Source organism: Amblyomma americanum, chromosome 2 (assembly GCF_052857255.1).
Source record: "Amblyomma americanum isolate KBUSLIRL-KWMA chromosome 2, ASM5285725v1, whole genome shotgun sequence".
Classification (NCBI taxonomy): domain Eukaryota; kingdom Metazoa; phylum Arthropoda; class Arachnida; order Ixodida; family Ixodidae; genus Amblyomma; species Amblyomma americanum.
In genome coordinates, this window is record NC_135498.1 from 4333505 (window position 1) to 4352893 (window position 19389).

The 19389-nt window shown below is 49.4% G+C and overlaps 1 protein-coding gene across 5 annotated transcripts in view; it reads left to right on the forward strand.

Moving 5' to 3' along the window:
* Positions 1-19389, forward strand: part of LOC144120445 (solute carrier family 13 member 2-like) — a 99277-nt gene that overhangs the window by 59005 nt on the left and 20883 nt on the right. For all 5 annotated transcript variants that reach the window (XM_077652842.1, XM_077652843.1, XM_077652839.1 and 2 more), the window contains exons 2-8: positions 1721-1829; positions 2997-3146; positions 3271-3386; positions 11817-11962; positions 15030-15093; positions 15740-15877; positions 19252-19371. In XM_077652842.1, the coding sequence (XP_077508968.1) occupies positions 1722-1829; positions 2997-3146; positions 3271-3386; positions 11817-11962; positions 15030-15093; positions 15740-15877; positions 19252-19371 (842 nt within the window). In that variant the 5' untranslated portion in view covers position 1721. The remainder of the gene's footprint in view (positions 1-1720; positions 1830-2996; positions 3147-3270; positions 3387-11816; positions 11963-15029; positions 15094-15739; positions 15878-19251; positions 19372-19389) is intronic.

Here is a 19389-nt window from a genome sequence, read left to right on the forward strand (position 1 = left end):
ACGTCCAAGCCCTGGGAAGGCGGGCGTTGCTTTGGAGCTCGACTGCTGCGGTTCACTTTTGCACGACGTTTCAACTGCAGGAAAACGAGAGACGCAAAAGTTTTATGAGGAAAAGAAAGCAGCTGTAGTAGCCGTGTTCCAGGTGGCCACCCGAACCGCGCTGTAAAGAAAGGTATGAAGGAGACAGGGAGAAAGTGGCTCGAAATTAATTTCGGCCACCCGGAGTTCTTTAACGCGCACTGATATCGCGCAGCACAAAGGAAGCTCCATCGCAATGCCTGCCACGGCTTGGAGTCCATCCCGGGACGCTGTGCGCCCGTCTCTGTCTCTTCAGTGGTCAGATTCCACAATCGCGGGGCAGGCCTACTTGCGACAGCCTCACGCCGAGTACATAGACCTTTCCGCCGGGTGAGAGAGAAGCGGAAACGTCTCCTGTCTGGAGTGCTGCAAATCGGTTTCGCTGCCGCTTATGACCGCCCCGCCGCGGTGGCTCAGTGGTTAGGGCGCTCGACTACTGATCCGGAGTTCCCGGGTTCGAACCCGACCGCGGCGGCTGCGTTTTTATGCAGGAAAAACGCTAAGGCGCCCGTGTGCTGTGCGATGTCAGTGCACGTTAAAGATCCCCAGGTGGTCGAAATTATTCCGGAGCCCTCCACTACGGACCTATTTGTTCCTCTCTTCTTTCACTCCCTCCTTTATCCCTTCCCTTACGGCGCGGTTCAGGTGTCCAACGATATATGAGACAGATACTGTGCCATTTCCTTTCCACCAAAAACCAATTATTATTATTATTACTTTTGACCACTCCCTGTGCCTTTTCTTGCTGCCCCCTCACCTCTTTCATTTCTCTTCTTCATTTCCGCGCCCCAGCTCAGGTGTCGCCGACACAGTGATGGCAGATGCCGGGGTTGGCAAAAATCTTTTAACCTCCTTTTTTAATATCTTTTATCAATAAACACTTACTACTATTACTGCCGCTTCCAATGTGCCAGCGCCAGATGCACACAATAGCGAGCAATAAGGCGGCGCCCAGGGAGCCGATATGTAGAGGTGTATACCGCGTGCGGCAGTTATTTCGACGCTACTCTGCGGAAGGAAACCCAACAGTGAATTAGGAAAATGATAATCCCGTGCACCTTTGTTTATGATGGCTTCCTCAGCTACGTGGCACGATCGCTGGGGCCTCACAGCCTGTGTCTCCGACACCTGCGATTGTCAGCGGCAATCTCTAACGGACGCAGCGTTTATTGCGGATATGCAGTTTTTTTTTTTCACGCGTTCCCTATCCTGGAACACACATCGTTCACGGCGGCTCGCTGCGGAAGTGTCTCGACATTCGCTTTTTTGTGTTTTGGCGATCGCACAGGGTTTTGTGTCGACGGCCTCGTCGGGCATTGCAAGTGTCGCGCCTCGTATTTGCACCGCAGGCGCGTTTAATTGTCGGAAGGCATTTACTTTCAAGTGCACTGCAACGATGGCGCTGTTTATAGCTGTTTACATTCAACACGAATCCTGCTATTCACTTAGTGGCGCAGTTAGTTTAGAAACACCGTCTTCCTTCCGGGAAGATTAGTCGCCTTGACACTGCTGGGAGTCATTTCTCGTTACGATGACTCATTGCGGTCATCTTGCTTGCTAGATTTAGCGATATTGTACTCTAGGGACCGAGGTCAAGGAATTTTGGGAATTCAGACGGACTTTTTTTGTGTGCGTTTTCTAGAATGGAAGACAAGATACCAGTTCCAAGATGGAAGAAAGCGCTCAAGCCTATCCTGGCCACGGCGACACCTCTGCTCCTTCTTCCCATGCCGCTGAGCATAGGCACAGACGTGAGTTCACGCGCAGTGGCTCTGATCTATATAAGGGCGCCAGCAGCCACTGGGGCTTCTTGTTTTTTTTTCTTGCTTCCTCTATCGGTGAAATGAGGTCTCTTGAATATCGTTAATAAAGAGCGTACAAACGGCGTGGACGATGCGCAGAACAGGGCCGCGCCTGTCCCGTTGTCTGCCTCGTCCGCACCGTTTTTGTGCACTTTCTTTCTTAACGATGCTTACTGTCTTTTGAATATGATATGCGGCAGAGTTCAAAATTCTTGCAGCCATCGTGGCTCACTTGGTAAGCAACGTATACTGTGGGATTGTGCTTTTCGCAGAATAAGTTTGAAAGTGACGGCTCCAAGATGGTCGCTTGAAGCTGCGGTCAAGCAGACCGAACGGGGATCTACGAGCTCATTATCTCCAGTGTCAGGGGGACAACTTCAATGAAAGCTGCTGGCTGTGTACTGCGTCACATGCTGAATCTAGCTGTCTGAGTGCGATCTACCGACAAGCCATGTCGATCGACCTGCTATGCCTTTCTGTTCTGAAGATGAGACGAAAAGAAACACAAAACACGTTTCTGTACTCGTCATTTCTTACTGTTCCGAAGGATGCCGAGTCGAACAGAGCTATTCACATATTCGTGTGATCGACCTCTAGCTGTCGATTTGGTTTGCGTTTTATCCTGTTATGCTATGGACCGAGTTTTTTTTTTTTTACATCTTCAAGCACAGCAAAGTGAGATTCTACGGCATGATTTTACAATCCGGTTTTGAAAACTAAGTTTGTAGGCGACGCCCTGTCTCGCTTATTCCACGAATCACTGCCGAGATCGTGGGGAGCAAAAGCCTATGCTAGCTAGATCCCGCGGGCATTGGCCCATCATCAGAGTTACCAAACTGATTTTGAACTTGTGCTCTGTGAAGCTCAGATTTTTTTCAAGCACCGCGCACCTATAGCGACTCTGAGGCGATAGACCTGCACAGGAATGGCATGGCTCACAGAAAAGCAGCAGTACGGCGGCACTTTTCGGATTAGCTCGCTTTGTCCCCGACTGGCCTAGCCAGCACTGCGGCTCGGTCAGCAACAGTGCGCGCATGACGCGCCTTTGTGCAAGATTTTGCGCCTTTGCTGATGTTTTGACTGAGAGCAGCCCGCATGCTTCCCCGTGGAACGCAGGCCGCGTGGGTCGCCTTCGTGACGCTCTGGATGGGTATTTACTACGTGGTGGAGCCGGTGCCTCTTTCGGTGACGTCATTGCTACCGATCGTTCTACTACCGTTCCTGGGCGTATTATCCACAGAAGAAGTGGCCTCCTTCTATCTGAACGTAAGCAGACACGCCAGCTCTTTCTTGTACAAACCAGCTGGAGTGGTTTGTAATGCATCGTGCTTATTAAAAAGCCTCCATTTCTCTGTTTTTCCCTCTGTATGTCTATCCTCCATGCTCTCAGAACACTGGCCTGCTGTTCATGGCTTCGCTGATGATCGCCACTGCTATCGAGTCGAGCGACCTGCACGAACGGCTCGCCTTCAAGTGCCTCCTCACCGTCGGCACCAGCGAGGGAAGGTCGGTGAGCGTCACATGTCGCACACGCGTATACTTGTACATGCGATCACCAGCGCATCGTATAGAAAGCGCCTCTAATCTACTTTGGAGGCGCTTGGTTTTAGTGCGTAGCCTATGTTTGCCTGAAGCCTGCTTGACCTTGAAGTAACCTAGGAGCCAGGTGGGCCACTTAGGTATCGTGACCTTATGACGTCCTCACAACCTACCCACCGGATTGTGAGCAACTGCCCACCGTGGAGGTAGAAATTGAATTGATGATTGATCGCGAGAGGTTTCTCAGGAAGAACAACCTGGGTACCACAAGCCCAACCGGTGGCAGGTATGCTGCCATCGCAGGGCAGTGGCGCATCGCTTAACGGCTGCACCACGGCTCCCAGAGAACTATGAGTACAAAGAAAAAAAGACCAATTTCGCTTATATGGGCATTAACCGCCGTTAACGCTATCGGAGCTCAAATGCCCCCCCCCCCCCCCCCCCCCACCTTCCCAGTTTCCCTAGCACAAGGCCCCCACTCGCCGATTTCGCCTATCTTTGCCTAAAGCCTGCTTTACCTTGAAAACCGAGCCCTGAACCGAAACTGAATGCTGGCGCACTTAAATCAAATTTAACCTGGCCACAATAAATCATCCGTTATTTTTTGTTCAGTAGTTTCCTCAAACCGTGCGGTACGACTGGAAGGTATGGGTACGATTTGTATTACAGGCTGATATGGTTCGCTGTCGAGAAATGAATTTATTTTCACTTCTGCTAAGTTTATTTTCCCTTTTCATATTACTTCGGCCTGCAACTTCGCTGGTTGGTGCCACTGGTTTGCCCATGCAGCGATGAAAAAGAATCGTTCAGATTTCAGACCATGCCGATACCTATTTTGGCAAGCAATCAATGGGGTTGCCAGAGTAAGCTGCATGCTGCCTGGTCGTGAGGATGGTGAGCGGCGCCTGGAGCGTGCGTTGCCCTCGCGGCCGCCGTGGCTGGCTTCGCTGCAATAACGCCGCGCATTGTGTCGAAGCCCGCCTTGGGCGGCCTGCTGCAGGTTTCATTTGCGCAATTGCGTCGTGCAGTGGTTGCTGGAGTGCGTTTGCGCAGTTACAAGGGCACATATAGGTTCAACGGCACGTTACACCCAATTAAGTGGGGCGCCAAGATGTACGAAAATGAATGTTTTGTGCTTTTCGCGAATGCAAGCAGCATCTGACGAACTTCGCGCCAGTTGACAGGCACGCGACACTAGTTCAACGGTGCGTTTGCACGTGACTGTATCGGAACTCCTGTCACATGACTTTCTTCCGTTATCCGCCGGTCTAGGCATATGCATTGCATGCACATTTATATTGACGACACCAATATACTTGCACTAGTGTGTGCAGACTTATTTTTCTTTTGCTTACTTTTTATTATGAACATTGCAGGGATAAGCAGTGCGTACTTGTGGACATCGTACAATGTCATTCACGTGTTAGCCTGAAGTGTTACGACATCGTTCAACATCTTGCAGTTTTTATTAAATCGAGACCCTATAGGCGAATTAAAAGACTAGCGCATATAACTAATGGTAATTAATGATGACGCACCAACAAGCCCAGCTTTTCGCCTTGAACAATATAGGCTCCTTTTAAAAGCTCGTTTTCGTGTTTGTCGCGTGCAAGAGGGACACATTTGGGAAGTCCGAAATTCGAGACAAGTGAAAATCTGTACCGCGTTAACATTTAAAGTCATAATCCTCATACGTGTCGCTGGGAGCTAAATTTGCGCAAAAGGATGCATGTACAAAGGACAGTCGATATGGATCGCGGTTTCAGAAGCATAAGGCACGGCGTCACGGAAGTGCTTCGAGCGCTTTCAAATAAAAGCCAGCACTGCTGGCAAGAGAGGGTTGTCGATGCTTTACCTTTGTGTTATCCATACACTGCTTTTCAAGTAGAAATAATTTTACCGTTTCGTGCACAGAAAAGTCCTGCATATAGTATCTACACCCTCGTCGCAAGTCCAAGCTCTGTATGTGACGCACGTCGAACCACGTTACCGCCTACTTAACATGGACATTTTATAGTAATCAGTCAAAAATATCACCTGCGAAGGAGCTTTTCTTCAATTTGCCCTTCTGGGGAGAATGTTGATCCACATCAATGTTGTTATTCACATCAGGCCACAAAGATGGCTTGTTAAGGATGGAAAAAGCCGGCAGTTTTTGAAACCAAGTCAATCAGAGGGGAATATTGGTACCATTACTATTGTTTTGTGGTGGTAGTGAACGAATGAAATAACTGAGTAGTTATTTTAATAGTCGATAACTTTACAGAAACGACAATCACATGCTGCTGGTGAGAGCTGTACCCACGACCTCCGCTTCCACCGGCCGCATTTGTTTGCCTTCTACTTCCTGTGAAGTGACTTCATGTCTGAAATAACTCACTTTATGTGCTGAATGAACACCACCATAAACGTTATAACAGCAATGATTCCCCTGTCCCTTCCTCAGTTTCCAAAAAGTATTCGCTTCTTTTGCTCGTGAAAAGTATAATTACTTGCACATTCAGCGTTATGGCACGCGGACATATTGACAGAAATTCTGCACATGCACCAACGATGAGAAAACGAAGATGTGAGCATTCAGCACCTGTGCGTAACAGTTAAAGAAAGCACGTGTCTTGGTCCCTGTGAGGAAACAATGCGAATATCTGCAGAAGCAAATGTCCCTTTAGCGAGGCTAGTAGCGTTAGTTGTAATAGTAGTAGTAGAAGCAGAAGTAATAGTAGCAGTGATAATTACTTTATTGAGCAATGCAGCAGTAGAATTCTGTCCAGGGCTAAATTTAGTATTACTTCGTTAAATAAAGCAATCTACGACAACCACTCTACTACTTCTGCTACTACAACGACAATAACTGAGCATTAGAGTATTTGTTTGTCTTGTCAAGTCTTCATCAATTGCTGAACGCGCGTCACTAGGAAGAGCCTGTCTGTTGCATAGGGAGCTAAGGTACGATTCAGTAATGAACTGATTACAGCGGTATACTTGAATACAGTGTGCCTCCAGAAATACATTTTCTGAAAGTATATAACAACTAATAAATGCTTTACATATGTAGCATGGCGCTACCATGCACTAGCTAGCTATAAAGAGCCATCTTTTAAAACTAATTTAATTAACCAATTACGGTGTAATTGTTAATCAAAAAAGGGCTTCCACATAGTTGCTCAGGGGCCGCCAATGAGCAGAGCTTTCGTAACGCTATGGCATGACGACGAACCGTTAGGTTTATATGTGTCCTCAAACACATGAATACAGGTCGTTTGATTAAGACCTCGCGGTGCTTGTTGACGCTGTGCTGTGCTCTTCAAGGAAGAAACGCGTTACGGGAGCAGATCCTGCGGCAGCTGAAATCTTCGTTTGCGTTTGCTTCGGTCCGTACAAATCGATTGCTGTGAGGATCTGTTGGGGAAAACTAAAGGGTTCCTTCGAATGATCCGCAAAAATATCTCGTCCAGCTTTGTGTCATCTTCGGGCACAAAAGCGGCGCCTGGTGGCGATATTGCTTACTGGAGAGCAGCGACCCGTGCCGCGGGAGGCAGTAAGGCCGTTCCCTTCAAACTCTGCGCGTTCCATCTGCGATATTAGGGCGGGTGCAATGCACTCGCGCGTGCCATCGAAGCGGCCGGCTCTGCCTCGCCCTTGGCGACACGGCCGGCCATAATTCACCACTCGCTTCCGTCCCTTCGATCACCCGATACTCCGTCCTGTCTGCACCGTGCAGGCTAGACGAAAGTAGAACTGCTGTCGGATGGCGGAGGGCCTGGTTTCTCAGGGCGTCAGTCGCACGCGAAAATGGCTCGTAATTGGCTGGCGTCCACGCGCTAGCCAATCAAAACAGCCAAGGAGCTAGCCAATCAAGCTCCGTTGCCACAGACGATGCGAGCTTTGCGAATTGGGCGTCCGTGTCGCTGAATGCGAGTTTCAGTTTCCAGAGCGATGCACAGCTAAGGGAAAACCAGGCGTAGTATGTGCTGTGGCCACAATGCTCTTGAAAGAACACATTTTTTTTTTATTCGAGAAGTGTGCCATGAGGCATAAGTTGAAAAAGGAAGGGGGGGGGGGGGAGGAATGCACGGGATTGAAAGTTAAAAGAAGGAGTGAAGAACCGTTGCGCTGAGGTAGTCGCACAGGTTGCTAATGAAACGGTTGTCCATAGTCAACTTTACGTAGTCACTTTCGAGGTTCCACCGCAGGCCCACCTCCCTGAGGAGCCGTTTTCTGATAGCAGCCGTCGCTGGGCACGTCCATAACAAGGGCCGCACATCACAAATGTCCGGTGCAGCGCTACAGTGAGGGCACCTGTCAGGTGCTGGCAGATCTTTGGCACGCCACCGATGACGGACAGATGGTGTCAGAGCCGCCCCTGCCCGAATCCGGCGCACGGATACCTCCTCCTGCCGAGTAAGACTACGGGGGAGAGGGTGCGAACACGAGGAATTAGAGCGCGTGTTCGCTGGCGCAGAACTTCGGAATCGGAAACATGGGACAGGAACGGATCTGGGGGAAGAGGGGAAGGTGCCGGATCGTCTAATGTATGAAGATGAGTCATAGCATCCGCTTGAATGTTATGTGGATCCTGGGCATGGCCGCGAATCCAGTGTATGCGCACAGGACATGGATACTTTGCGCGGAGCACATGAATTGATTGTGAAATCTGGAACGTTCGTCGAACAGCCTTAAGCTGTTTAAGGGCGGCGCGGGAGTCGGTGTAAATATGAACTGTATTGAATGTTGGAACGAGAGGAAGGGATGCAATGGCATTATAAAGGGCTTGAAGTTCCAATGCCAGGGGAGTGCACGTATCCGCAGTATACGTCGCGCGAGAGTTGAGATGCGGATGAGATGGACTATACACAGCAGTAACTCCCCTCTCTGCAGAATGAGATGCATCCGTGTATAATATGCACCCTTCACGCAGATACGCTGCTGATACCGACGGGGAAACAGTGGGGCGATTGTCAGTGAGCTGGCAATAGGACCACGGTGGAAGTGTCTTTAAACGTTGAAGATTGAGAGACTGTTTTCGAGCTCTATTTGCGACCCTTTGGTCGATGATTTCACTGAGTGTATTAAGTTGTGCGAACTCCTGTAGCACATGCATGGGTGTTAAACGAGGCAGATATGTTATGACGCGCATAGCCTCACGATTGATAGCTTCAAGGGAGTCCCACTGTCTGCGGGTGAGACGTTGAAATTGTGCCTGATATACTATCCGTGGCTGAAGGATAGAGCGCACAAGCTGGCGGGCCGTATGAGCACGTGCGCCACCAGAGCGCATAGCTATGCGACGAATTAGACCTAGAGTAGCGTGAGCCGATTTACGGGTGGCTGCCAGCCACGGGGTGCCAGTCCCAGTTGTATGGAGGAGAAGACCAAGAATACGAACAGTTTATACCTGAGGAATCAGAGAATTGTGTACCGTAAAATTTAAAGGAGGAGCTTTCCGTAAGCCGGCTTTATTTCCAATTCGAATGAAACATGATTTAGTAGGAGAGAGTGTTAGACCCAGAGGTAGGCGAGATGCCAATACATCCAGCGCGTGTTGAAGGACCGACTGATGAATAGACGCATCTGGATGACAGCACCACAAGGTTATATCATCGGCATACGCAAGCACGCGGATAGAAGGAATGGACTCTAGGGCTCGAACAAGAGGAATTAAAGCCACATTAAATAATGTGGGGGCGAGAACGGAGCCCCGCGGCACTCCTCTATTGGAAGTGAAGTTACCAAAGGGCTTTCCGTGGACACGCACGCTGAAGGTTAGATTTGCTAAAAAGGCGTGAATAGAGAGGAGGAACCGGTGAGGGAGACCAAGAGTTTGAAGGGAGGCAAGAATGGCAGAGTGAATGATGTTATCATATGCCTTTGTTATGCCTGTAGCGATTACGGTTTGTACAAGGTGACTCTGCGGAGAGTGGTCAAGCACGTCAGCAGCCAAAGTAGCAAGGCCGTCCTCCGTTCCAATTTGTGGGCGGAAACCAATTTGGGAATCTGGGTAACAATCATGGGATTCCAGCCACCATGACAAGCGTGCGGCTAGAATGTTTTCATAAAGCTTGCAGATGGTAGGCGTAAGGGAAATTGGGCGAAGGGCTGAGAAAGATACTGGAGGCTGACCTGACTTGGGTATTGGAACCACAATGGAATGCTTCCAGTCTCCCGGCATGACGCCAGAAAGCCACACTTCGTTAAAAGTATCAAGCAGGGTTTGCAAAGCCCTCCCTTCCAACTTACGGAATAAGGAGTTAGGTATGCCGTCGTGCCCGGGAGTAGAAGTAGTTTTTAAACGTTCAATGGAGGCCAGCAGCTCTGCCATGGTGAGGTCAGAAGTAATCCCATCGGGGGGCTCTGTTACCGATAAGTCAGGTGGAGACGTAGCGGTGCAGTCATGGTTTGGAAAAAATTGACGGGCCGCTTGTTGTGCAAATGTGTCCTCATCCACATTTAGCGCGAGGCGAATGCTCTCTGTGTAATCTGCAACCTGAGAAGGGCGCATTCTGTTTACACATTTTGTTTATTTGCTTCCCAATGCTTGTACTAATGTCTAAATTGGCTCGCTGGCAGTATTTTCTTGGTGTTGTAGCGAATTGCTCCCTATTTATTATGCTGCTTTAAATTGAAGTCTCTTCAAGAGGGGGAAAATGCTTGGTTGAGTACGCTTCATAATGTTAGGCTTGAACTGTGGATGCTGCTGCACAGCTCACCGGCCTTCGTCGAGTGCACGCGTAAATGTAACGACAACAGACATCATCTTCATCGCGTAGAAAACGCGCAGCAAAAAAGGCTTATGAAGACAGGGGCGTCCAACTTAATGCTTGCCGGTAAGCCGAGTGTCGTCAGCTGTCTCATGTTATGATAGGTTTGGTGGCCGCATCCGTTACGACGAGATTACTAGCTGCATGTTTTTCTTGCCAGGGCTCTTAGAAACGCAATTGGTCGTGCAACGCATCAACAATATATGAGAACCGGCAGAGAAGTGGGCAGAGTAATCCCCCTCGAAGAAAAATCAAGCGCATAATTTTAAGTGAATAATGAAATAATGCATTAATTACGGTGGCGGTTTTCGCGTCTGAGCAGTGCGAATAACTTGGAAACAGCAGCGCTCATCTTTCACGTTTCTTTCTCGCCGCTGTATGCACGTCGTGCGGGCAAACTGCCCGCTCCTTAGCGCGCGAAAAAGAAATTGGCGTAACGCTTCACTGCAGCGCGGTCAGAAACATTGTGAGTGGTGTGAGGATGAAATATACGCAGTATATGTCTTGGCGTTGTGCTTTTCCTGTACTATTCAGCATCCTGTTAAACGGTGTCAAGTGCACACTTAGCAGCGAGAACACTGAACTCGTATAGAAAAATGTTCCGACGCGCCGCCTCCACGCGAGGAACGCCTCCCATCGGGTGCCGAACTCACAACATTCCATGAAATAATTCCTCATTATAAGCTCGGTCCTAAGACCTATCCAGCAGCAGATAAACAGCTCAGTAGGAAAGAGGAAATCATGTGGAGGAAATTGCGAACGGGGGTGTTTCCAAACCCTCAACTGTACAGTAAACGACATCCAGAAGTCTTTAATCCTAGATGTACGCACTGCAATAGCATTGCAGATCTAGTCCACATGGTCTGGACCTGCCCTTTCTATAGCGATCCGAATAGAAATGTACAATCCCGGGAGCCCTTATTGCTCAACCAGGAAGCAGAAGAACAACGTAATGTCATCGGTCTCGCGCTGACCGCCGCCGAGTCCCAAGGGATTCCGGCCGACGGTTAGGGGAATGAATGGGGGTTTAGGCTAAAGCCTTCTCCCCCTCATTTTTTACGGGTACAAACTGAAGTTATTTCTCCCTCTCGGAAGTTCTATCGCTCATTACCACGCCGTCATTGTACAGCGCTAATGCTTCAGCAACACAAAGGATGCTCGAGTCGTCACGCTGCGTACATGGCAGTTCTGATGCCATATACATATTTGCTCCCGATAAAATGCCTGTTTCCGGGTTACGCCGCCAGATGAAAAAAAAAAACATTTCTGGGAACCCAATCGCCGCAGTTTGAATGTAATTTTTCATACCTTGCATTGCAGCATTACTAGTGTATTCTTGGGGTCACCTTTCGTTGGCAGCGCTCTTTCTTCGTGCGTCGATCGGCAGTCCCCTTGCTTCATTAACCTCATTGTGGCTGGTACAGCGCGAAACAGGCGAAAGACAAAAGTGGAAGACGACATAGACGAGCGCTGACTCGCAACCAAGTGCCTAGAGCACTTACTTGCTTTGCGCAAGACAAAGTCGTCTTCTGCTTTTGAGTTTCGTCTGTTTCGCGCTGTACCACCCACCGCGAACTACCACCAACTTGCCCAGCTATCCATCCTCCTTCACTGCTGTGTCTCTCACACACACGCGCAGGGTGCTGCTGGGCCTGATGTCCATCACCGTGTTCATGTCCATGTGGATGCCAAACACGGCCGTGGCCACCATCATGGGGCCCATGGCCATCGCCCTCACCGCCAAGATGGCGATGCCTTCCTACCACCAGGTGCCAACCAACGACTGTGAGTAGTTAGTGCGTTGCCTCGGAGTACTGCCGAATAACTGGTGCGCGTTTTTCGCCACTGCTTTCGTCGATGAACAGTGCGGAAGTGTCGATTATCGCATTGTCCAGTATAATTCTAGTTTGGGATCTAAACTGCATGCGAGAAGCAGGCTGCAGTTAACGCCTTGCGTATTTGGCACTACGGCAGCTCTTTTTCTTCTTTCACTCCCGGCTTCCTCCCTTTTCCTTACGGCGTGGTTCGGGTGCCCACCGAGATGCGAGACAATTACTGCGCCATTTCCTTTCCTCAAAAACCAATTTCAATTTCATTTCACTTGGGCACCTTCGCAGGATTTAATTACCCCGACCACTCCGATTTTGTGTTCGCCATTGGAAGTATTCGTTTTCTTCACCCAGATTAGGGGGGGGGGGGGGGGATTCCATACGCAGAGAGCGGGTGCAGACTGGACTTGATGATAGTGAGCGCATACACACTGTCTCTAAGGTCTAAAACACACGTATTCGTACAGATCTCTCACCCACCTTTCACACAGGTAAACTCTGCAGAGAGTGAGAGAAGGCTTCAGAGCGAAGCGTCTGGTGTGACGCACGATATAGCAAGTATAACACATGCGCACACCACACAGCCTTCTCATACGTTTCAGAGACTGGCTCCGAGGCCTATATCACAAAAAAAGAAAAAAAAATTGGCTCCAGATTTACCTGGTTAGGCTAAATGCCACTTAAGTGTGCTAGCACGTTTGTTCGTGTTTAGCTTTAAGGTGCTTGCCAAACTCTCGACAAGAGGACTTGTCTTCGTCTGGGCCGAGACGCGGACAAGTCCTCCTGTCGAAACGTCGGCACGACCCTGAGCGCTACCCCTCTCTTGTTCACTTCGTGTTGTCAAGAAATACCTCTACCTGCCCTCCGTCTACTTTGTTTAGCTTCGTTTATCGTTGTGCAGCTTTTTTTTTTGTTGCCTGAAAATTCGAGTTGCGCCAGTCGATCCTCAGCTTTCTTGCGATAAGCCGCCTGAGCTGCTCGCTTCGATTCGAGTCGTTGTCTCCTCTGTTCGGCGGTCCCTGAAGCCACTTGTACTCGCCTCTCTACTGCACGTTCCTCCGACAACTTAGTCGTTCGCCTCTTCTTTCTGGCATCGGGATGTGCACGCAACCGCGTTTCTCGCTCTTCATCTGTTTCCGTATCCCATTTACAAGGCTATACTGTCTTTGCCTCTCTGCTTCAGCTTCCCGCCACGCTATATCCGCTGGATCGGCTGACTCACGTTGGTGGTGATGAAAAACTTTATTCAGAAAGCGTGACTGGGAGACCGGTGCTCGTGGGCGGGGTCCTCAGTCCAGGACTCCGATAGCTTCTGCTATGCTGCGGGCCCGGGCCGACGGCGCTGTCTTCTTCGTTGCTGTTCAGCTCGCGGTGCACGTCGTTCGGCTTCACAATCTTTCCAAGGACCGGCTTCATACAGTTGAATGGCGCAAGGGAACGAACACAGGAAGACACAGAGACAGAAAGAGCACCTGATGAAAGAGCACCTCTGTGTCTTCCTGTGCTCGTTCCCTTGCGCCATTCAACTGTATGATGAACCAACTAGCCCAACAGCAAATACTTCTGCACCGTCTTCATCCATGATTTACCGTTTGCTGCACTGCACATTCCTCCGGCGATATAATTCCTCGACTCTTGTTTCTGGCATCTGATGTTCTTCTCGCTCTGCATCTTCACACCCTCTCCCACTCGACTGCAGCTGGCGCAATGCTGTTCCGAGTTTACCCGAGCCTACCCGATTTACTCCGAGCTTCACCTGGACGTAACGGCTTTTTCCCTAGCGACCCATCTAGTGCTAGCGCTCTAAAATTGGAGTCCCGCCTTCACTGCGCACGGTGTTCGACCGACTTGCGCGCAGGAGCCTCAGGCAGTCTCCTTGGAGAGTCCCTCAGCAGGCGCCCGAGCTGCTCTCCTCTCGTCTGCGTTGTTGCACGCGTGAAAGGTGTGAGGGACAGTTTCTGGCGTATTGGAGATATAGAGCAAATAGATCTGCTCTCGTGCCCAATCTTCTGAAGCGTTTGGGTGATGTGAGGCCAAGCCTCAACCGTTGGAGCGGGGTTTCCTGGCGTCGTCGTACCTTGGGTGGATTGTCAAAACCGCAAAGCTGCGTCCAGGCTGTATATGTGATGGTGTCGATGCCTTGTCTCCCTTGCCAACAGTTTTGTGACAACTTGTATGGAATGCTGCACGTACTAAGCATGCCGCACGAGCTCCGTAAAATGCAACACTGAACGAACCACCGTCAACATAGGCGAGCTGAGCTTCGGCGTCTGCTTGTTCATTACCAGCTAACCTTCAGCGCCTCGATATTCACTGAGGCCGCGTGTTTTAACACGCTGGCACGCTTCGGCAAGCAGGAGTACATTTCGCCGACTAGAGTGTTTCTTAGTTCGATGTCAAATTTTATTAGCTGCAACGCTCGCTTGCTGCCAAAATATTGTTTTCAGGCGCTGTGTCTGCTCATCAGTATGGCGGATGTAACCTCTTGTTGGCCAGCCGATTTTTCTGCATTTGAAGAGGTCTTGTGCGTGATCTTGAAGGCGGTCGTTAATTCCGCTTCTAGAAAGCACCATAGCTGTTACTGCAGAATTCCATCACCAACTCATCGACAAAAAACAAACTGTCCTCCGCAACATGCAGAGCTGATGTATGAGAGCGCCACTTGCTTGAGCCAACGTGTTCAGGCTGCGACCTTTTATGTGCGCCTTGTGGTTGATTTGTTTTCCCAAGAGTATACACAGGTCGCGGCAATCATTTACAAGTGTTTATACTTGCACTGGCTGCGCCCTCTGTCGTCAAGCCTGTGGCTCCGCAGAGAGGCCGGCCAGGAACCGAGAGCGGGCCCTCCAAGTTTTTCGCCAGCTTCAGCGGGAGATGGCCTGCCTTGTTGGGCATTCCTTGGGGTCACGGGATCGGGGTGTGCTCTTTCTTTGGGAGTCATCGAACGCGGGCCGTAGGCGTGATCTCGGGATTACCCGCAACGGCAATACTCTTGTTAAATTCATTTGGCCTTGGCACTGCAGGTTTCAAGCAAAATGGCGACGCAGGCGGTGATCATTTTGAAGTCGGGATTGGCGCAGATCAAAGGTGAGTCACTCGTTACGGCAAAAGAGCGGTTTCGTGCTGTTTATTTTCTGGGTCGTAACGGAACATCGCGAACGGCATAACACACCACTGATATCTCGAATACTTCCATTCTCGAAACAAATAAGTTTGCGAGTAGTTGCATACATCACGCGCATTCCTTTTTTTTTAGATTTTCCGAATCATTTCAACAGTAGGATCTACCTGAAAGGGATTTTAGGCAGTACCTGTTTTTATCTAATATATGCAATGTATAGTTATCTTTGTAAGTTCCTGCTTTGACATCGAGCTTACACAGCGCCTTTGTCAAAAGTTAAGAGCCTACGGGGTTTTTGCTTCTTGACCGCGCCGTGTGGCTCGGTATGCGCCTTCAGAGTTCCAAATGTTTTTAAGGCAAGGGCAACACTGGTCCTCACTCTCAGAAGGTCAAGACTTTCACGGGTATTACAAGAGCTTTACTACTCGGCTTGGATGCAAACCCCCTTCGGCTCTTAGCTTTTCGCCAAAGGCTTTATATGATCGGAGTTAAAGAATAACGATTGTGCCGTATCTCATTTTACTGTATCTGCTTCGTTTCCACACCTTTTAAGAGCCGTGTCTTGCCAATCAGCTGCTGATGTCAGTGCTCCTTCATTTCTTGTTTCCTTAGTGGAGCCTTAATTAAGAAGAACCATGACCTGCTGAAGAAAATCATGCTGCTTTCGATTGCATACTCTTCAAACATTGGCGGCACCGGTTCCATCATCGGCTCGTCGACCAACATTTTGTTCAAGGGCATTATCGACGAGTAAGTAGGCCTGGTGTGGCAATTCTCTCTCCAAGCTGCGGCGAATGGAAAAAAGAGAACAAATAAACACTCTCTGCCTCCTTCCACGCAGAATATACGCACCTTCGTTTGAGCAGAGGCTGAGACCAGCGTGCGTCTAGAATTGAGGACATCGATTTGTTGATCGTTCTTACAGGCTTACAAGAGCGAGCTAAAAATCGATGACAACAAGCGACCCCGAGACTTGGCGCGAAACGCGCGTATGCGTGAGATACCGCAGACGCTGCTGGGACTTTTCGCTGTACGGAACTTGGGTTACTTCTGCTGTGGTTGTGTGACGATTGCCGTAACTGTCGGGGAAATGACACCACAATTTGGAGTCAGAAAAACAAAAAGCTTCCCGCTGTGTGGTAGCTTTGCTGCTGAACACAAAGCAGAGTTTGTTGCCATTTAGCAGCGAACGCGCATTTCGAAGCGTGTTAACACATCTCGATGCGTGTTAAATAACCTTAGAGTGCTCCAAATTACACAGGTGTTTTAGACTGTGACGTCTGTTGTAATCTATGGTGTAGCTTTAATACGCTCACGTTCCGGCGCGACGCTCAAAGCCCCAACTCGATGCACACATCCCAGGCGTACGGCGGAGCGCCTACGCGCCAAGCGCCGCGCCGCGACGGGCGTCGGAAAAAAGCATCCACCTCCATGCTCCCTGCACTGGCGCGTTCCCGCTCTCAGAGCCGACCGAAAAAATTTCAAGCGTGAAGAAAGGGGATTTGGGGGCCGCTGAAAGGACAACTTTAACAGCGAAGAAAAGTTCCAGGAACCTGAGAGAGCTTCAAGCCATGGAGAAAAGAGTCCCCGAGAGCCCCGCGGTCCTCCTATTGTTGTAAACCGGACCCCCGCTTCCGACGCGCGCGCAAGTGCGCCCTGCTCGCGCGTCGCGCTTTGCGCATGCGCAGACAGGATCCAGCGTACGCCCGTGCGCGAAGGCGCTCCGCCGGTACGCGTAGGATGTGTCCACCGAGTTGGGGCTTTAAGGCAGGTTCACACTGGCGAGTCGCGGAGGTCGCGCGACATGTTTAAATGATTTGCAACGCTCCCTCCTCGCTTTTTTAGTGCTTCGGAAACCGTAACTAATTGACCGAAATCGGTTTCGCGGCGTTTGCGGCTCACCGGTGTGAACCGGGCTGTAGCCAGCGGGGCGAGGCCGTGGGAGAGAACGTTCTCCCGTATCTCGTCCCGTCTGGCTTCGGAGTATCCCTTGCCCTAGCGTGGGCGAACATTCGCTGGTAACCTTGCTGGAGAGTCGGACGACCTCGATTCCTAAGCGTATTTTGTTGCAAACTGGCGCTATTGTTGTTATAGCAATAAATTCCTGTGTGTGTCAGCCAGCGTGTCGTTCCTTTGTTTCCCTCAGAGCAAGGCCCGCCGTGGTTGGCGTGCGCTCTATAGCGCGCGCGATCACGGGGCGGGGTACGGGCGGTTTTGAACTGTGTGAGCCGCGGTTAAGCGGGGAAAACGTATTTATCCCCCTATTTCAACCCCACAAATGTGATGAACTAGAGGGCGTCAGTTGTGTGAGAGCACTTTGCTACCTGTGGGATCGATACTGATATAACAGAGATCGTCGTTAAGCTGTTGTGCAGACAAGTACAGTAATTTATGAAAGGTGGACTTTGTTTCACATCATATATGTATATATAGTTGCGCAGATATTTACGTAGTATTAGCTGACGAAATTCAAATTCTGTAGTTATACTTAAAAGGCACCAGTTGGGAAGTTGCAGAGCATCAGATCAGAGCCCAAATGGCTCAAAGTCTAAACATTGCTTTATTACAAACTTCATTGGCCTGCTTTAACCCTTTATAGGGTGTTGTAAGTTTCGCGTAAAAAAAAATGGCTAGTATTATGGCTCTGTGAAATAGGATGAGCAAAAGAATACATTTAGCATAATTCGCATTTATACACGTCAGTTAGCGGTGCTAAAAATAGTTGGTCACATATGCTTCCTGAGCGCAATAGCCGCTCTGAAAAAGTGGGACCCCCTGGCTCTATTCAGGGGACTGAATCTTAAAAATATAATTATTGTGAATGAAGTGCCATCTAGGCTCTCCTTGAACCTATACGCCTCTGTGCGTTGAAACCATTGGCTAATTCCTTTCTGCAAAGGAGCCAAGCACTAAATGCAGAGCGGGATGCGGCATTTTTTTTTTATTTTTCCCACTCGTAGTTAGCGCGCGTTTCCTTCCTAATAGTGGAGGCTCCTTTTACTCGAGGGGTGGTGGTTAGTGCAGAGGAACCGCACCATTTTTATTCTTCCTGAATATGCCAATTTTTTTCCGCTGCCTGAACGTGCTCCCTTTGATTAGCTGGCGACCAAGCAGCAATCAAAACCACATGTAGATTGTCTGTTGGCGCGCACCGGTTCATGTGTAATCCTAGCAGGTCAGTACTTGTGAACATATTGCGCCATTTTTTTTTTGTAGTACGTAGAGGTATTTATGACAAAACAGGAGATGGAGAAAATTACTGGGCATGTCTGAGAAACAGAGTTGACGGCGTCCAAGCAAAAATTCACACGTGCCTAGCTCCGAGCAGGCTATCTCAAACTGCTGTTGACCCTGCTTTAATCAAGTGACAACTATAGAAACTTGAAAAAAAGCTTTTACTTTCATTCACGAGCTTGCAGCACCATACAAACTATCGTTAAACTGTACCCTGTGCTTGTCTCCAGGCGCTGAAAGCCAAACAAAAAATGGGTTAAATTTTACCCCTTGTGCCAGAAAGGGTTAAAACAAGTGCGGTGAACACTCGCATACCCAGGATTGGCCCATTCACTCGCCCTAACAACGAATGCTGCTGCGCCAAGTTGAACTGGCTAGGAGCGGAGCGCGCTGGAAATCGCGGGTTGTTCAAAGAAGCTGTGTTGTGGTTGTTAAACATTCCATGTGCTTTAGTCGTAGTGCGAGAAAGCGCTTTTAGACAATAAGTGTGGGCCTGAAAGTTTTGGGACGCATTGCGGCTTTTGAAGAGAATGTTTTGATGAATCTGCAGCGGTTAAATAGTAGTCAGTCACCATTAGCTAATGACGTAGGTTAACTGAGAAGTGAAGGGAAAAAGTTGGCTCCATGCTGTTCTCATCAATTGAGCCATCTTTGGTTGCAATCCGGCTAAGAATTCCACATTTTTTATACCCTTGGTTCAGATGGCACGCGACAGTTCGTACAGTGTACAGCGCCATTGCTGGTAGTCTGCTGAATATCTCCAATGCATATGTGCTCACATATAACTATACAGAAAACTACAAGGCTGTTACTTATTGTTGTGGCATTGCAGACTTCTACTGAGGAGTAAAACGGTGGTGTAGACAGCCATATGTTCCCTTTCTTTGCAGACTGTTCCCGCATTCCACTGAGCTTACGTCGGCCACGTGGATGCTGTACAATGTTCCTCCTATGATTGTTTGCACTGCCATCGGCTGGCTCTACTTGTGGCTGGTCATTCGATTTAGCAGGTAGGTGGTGCTACGAAT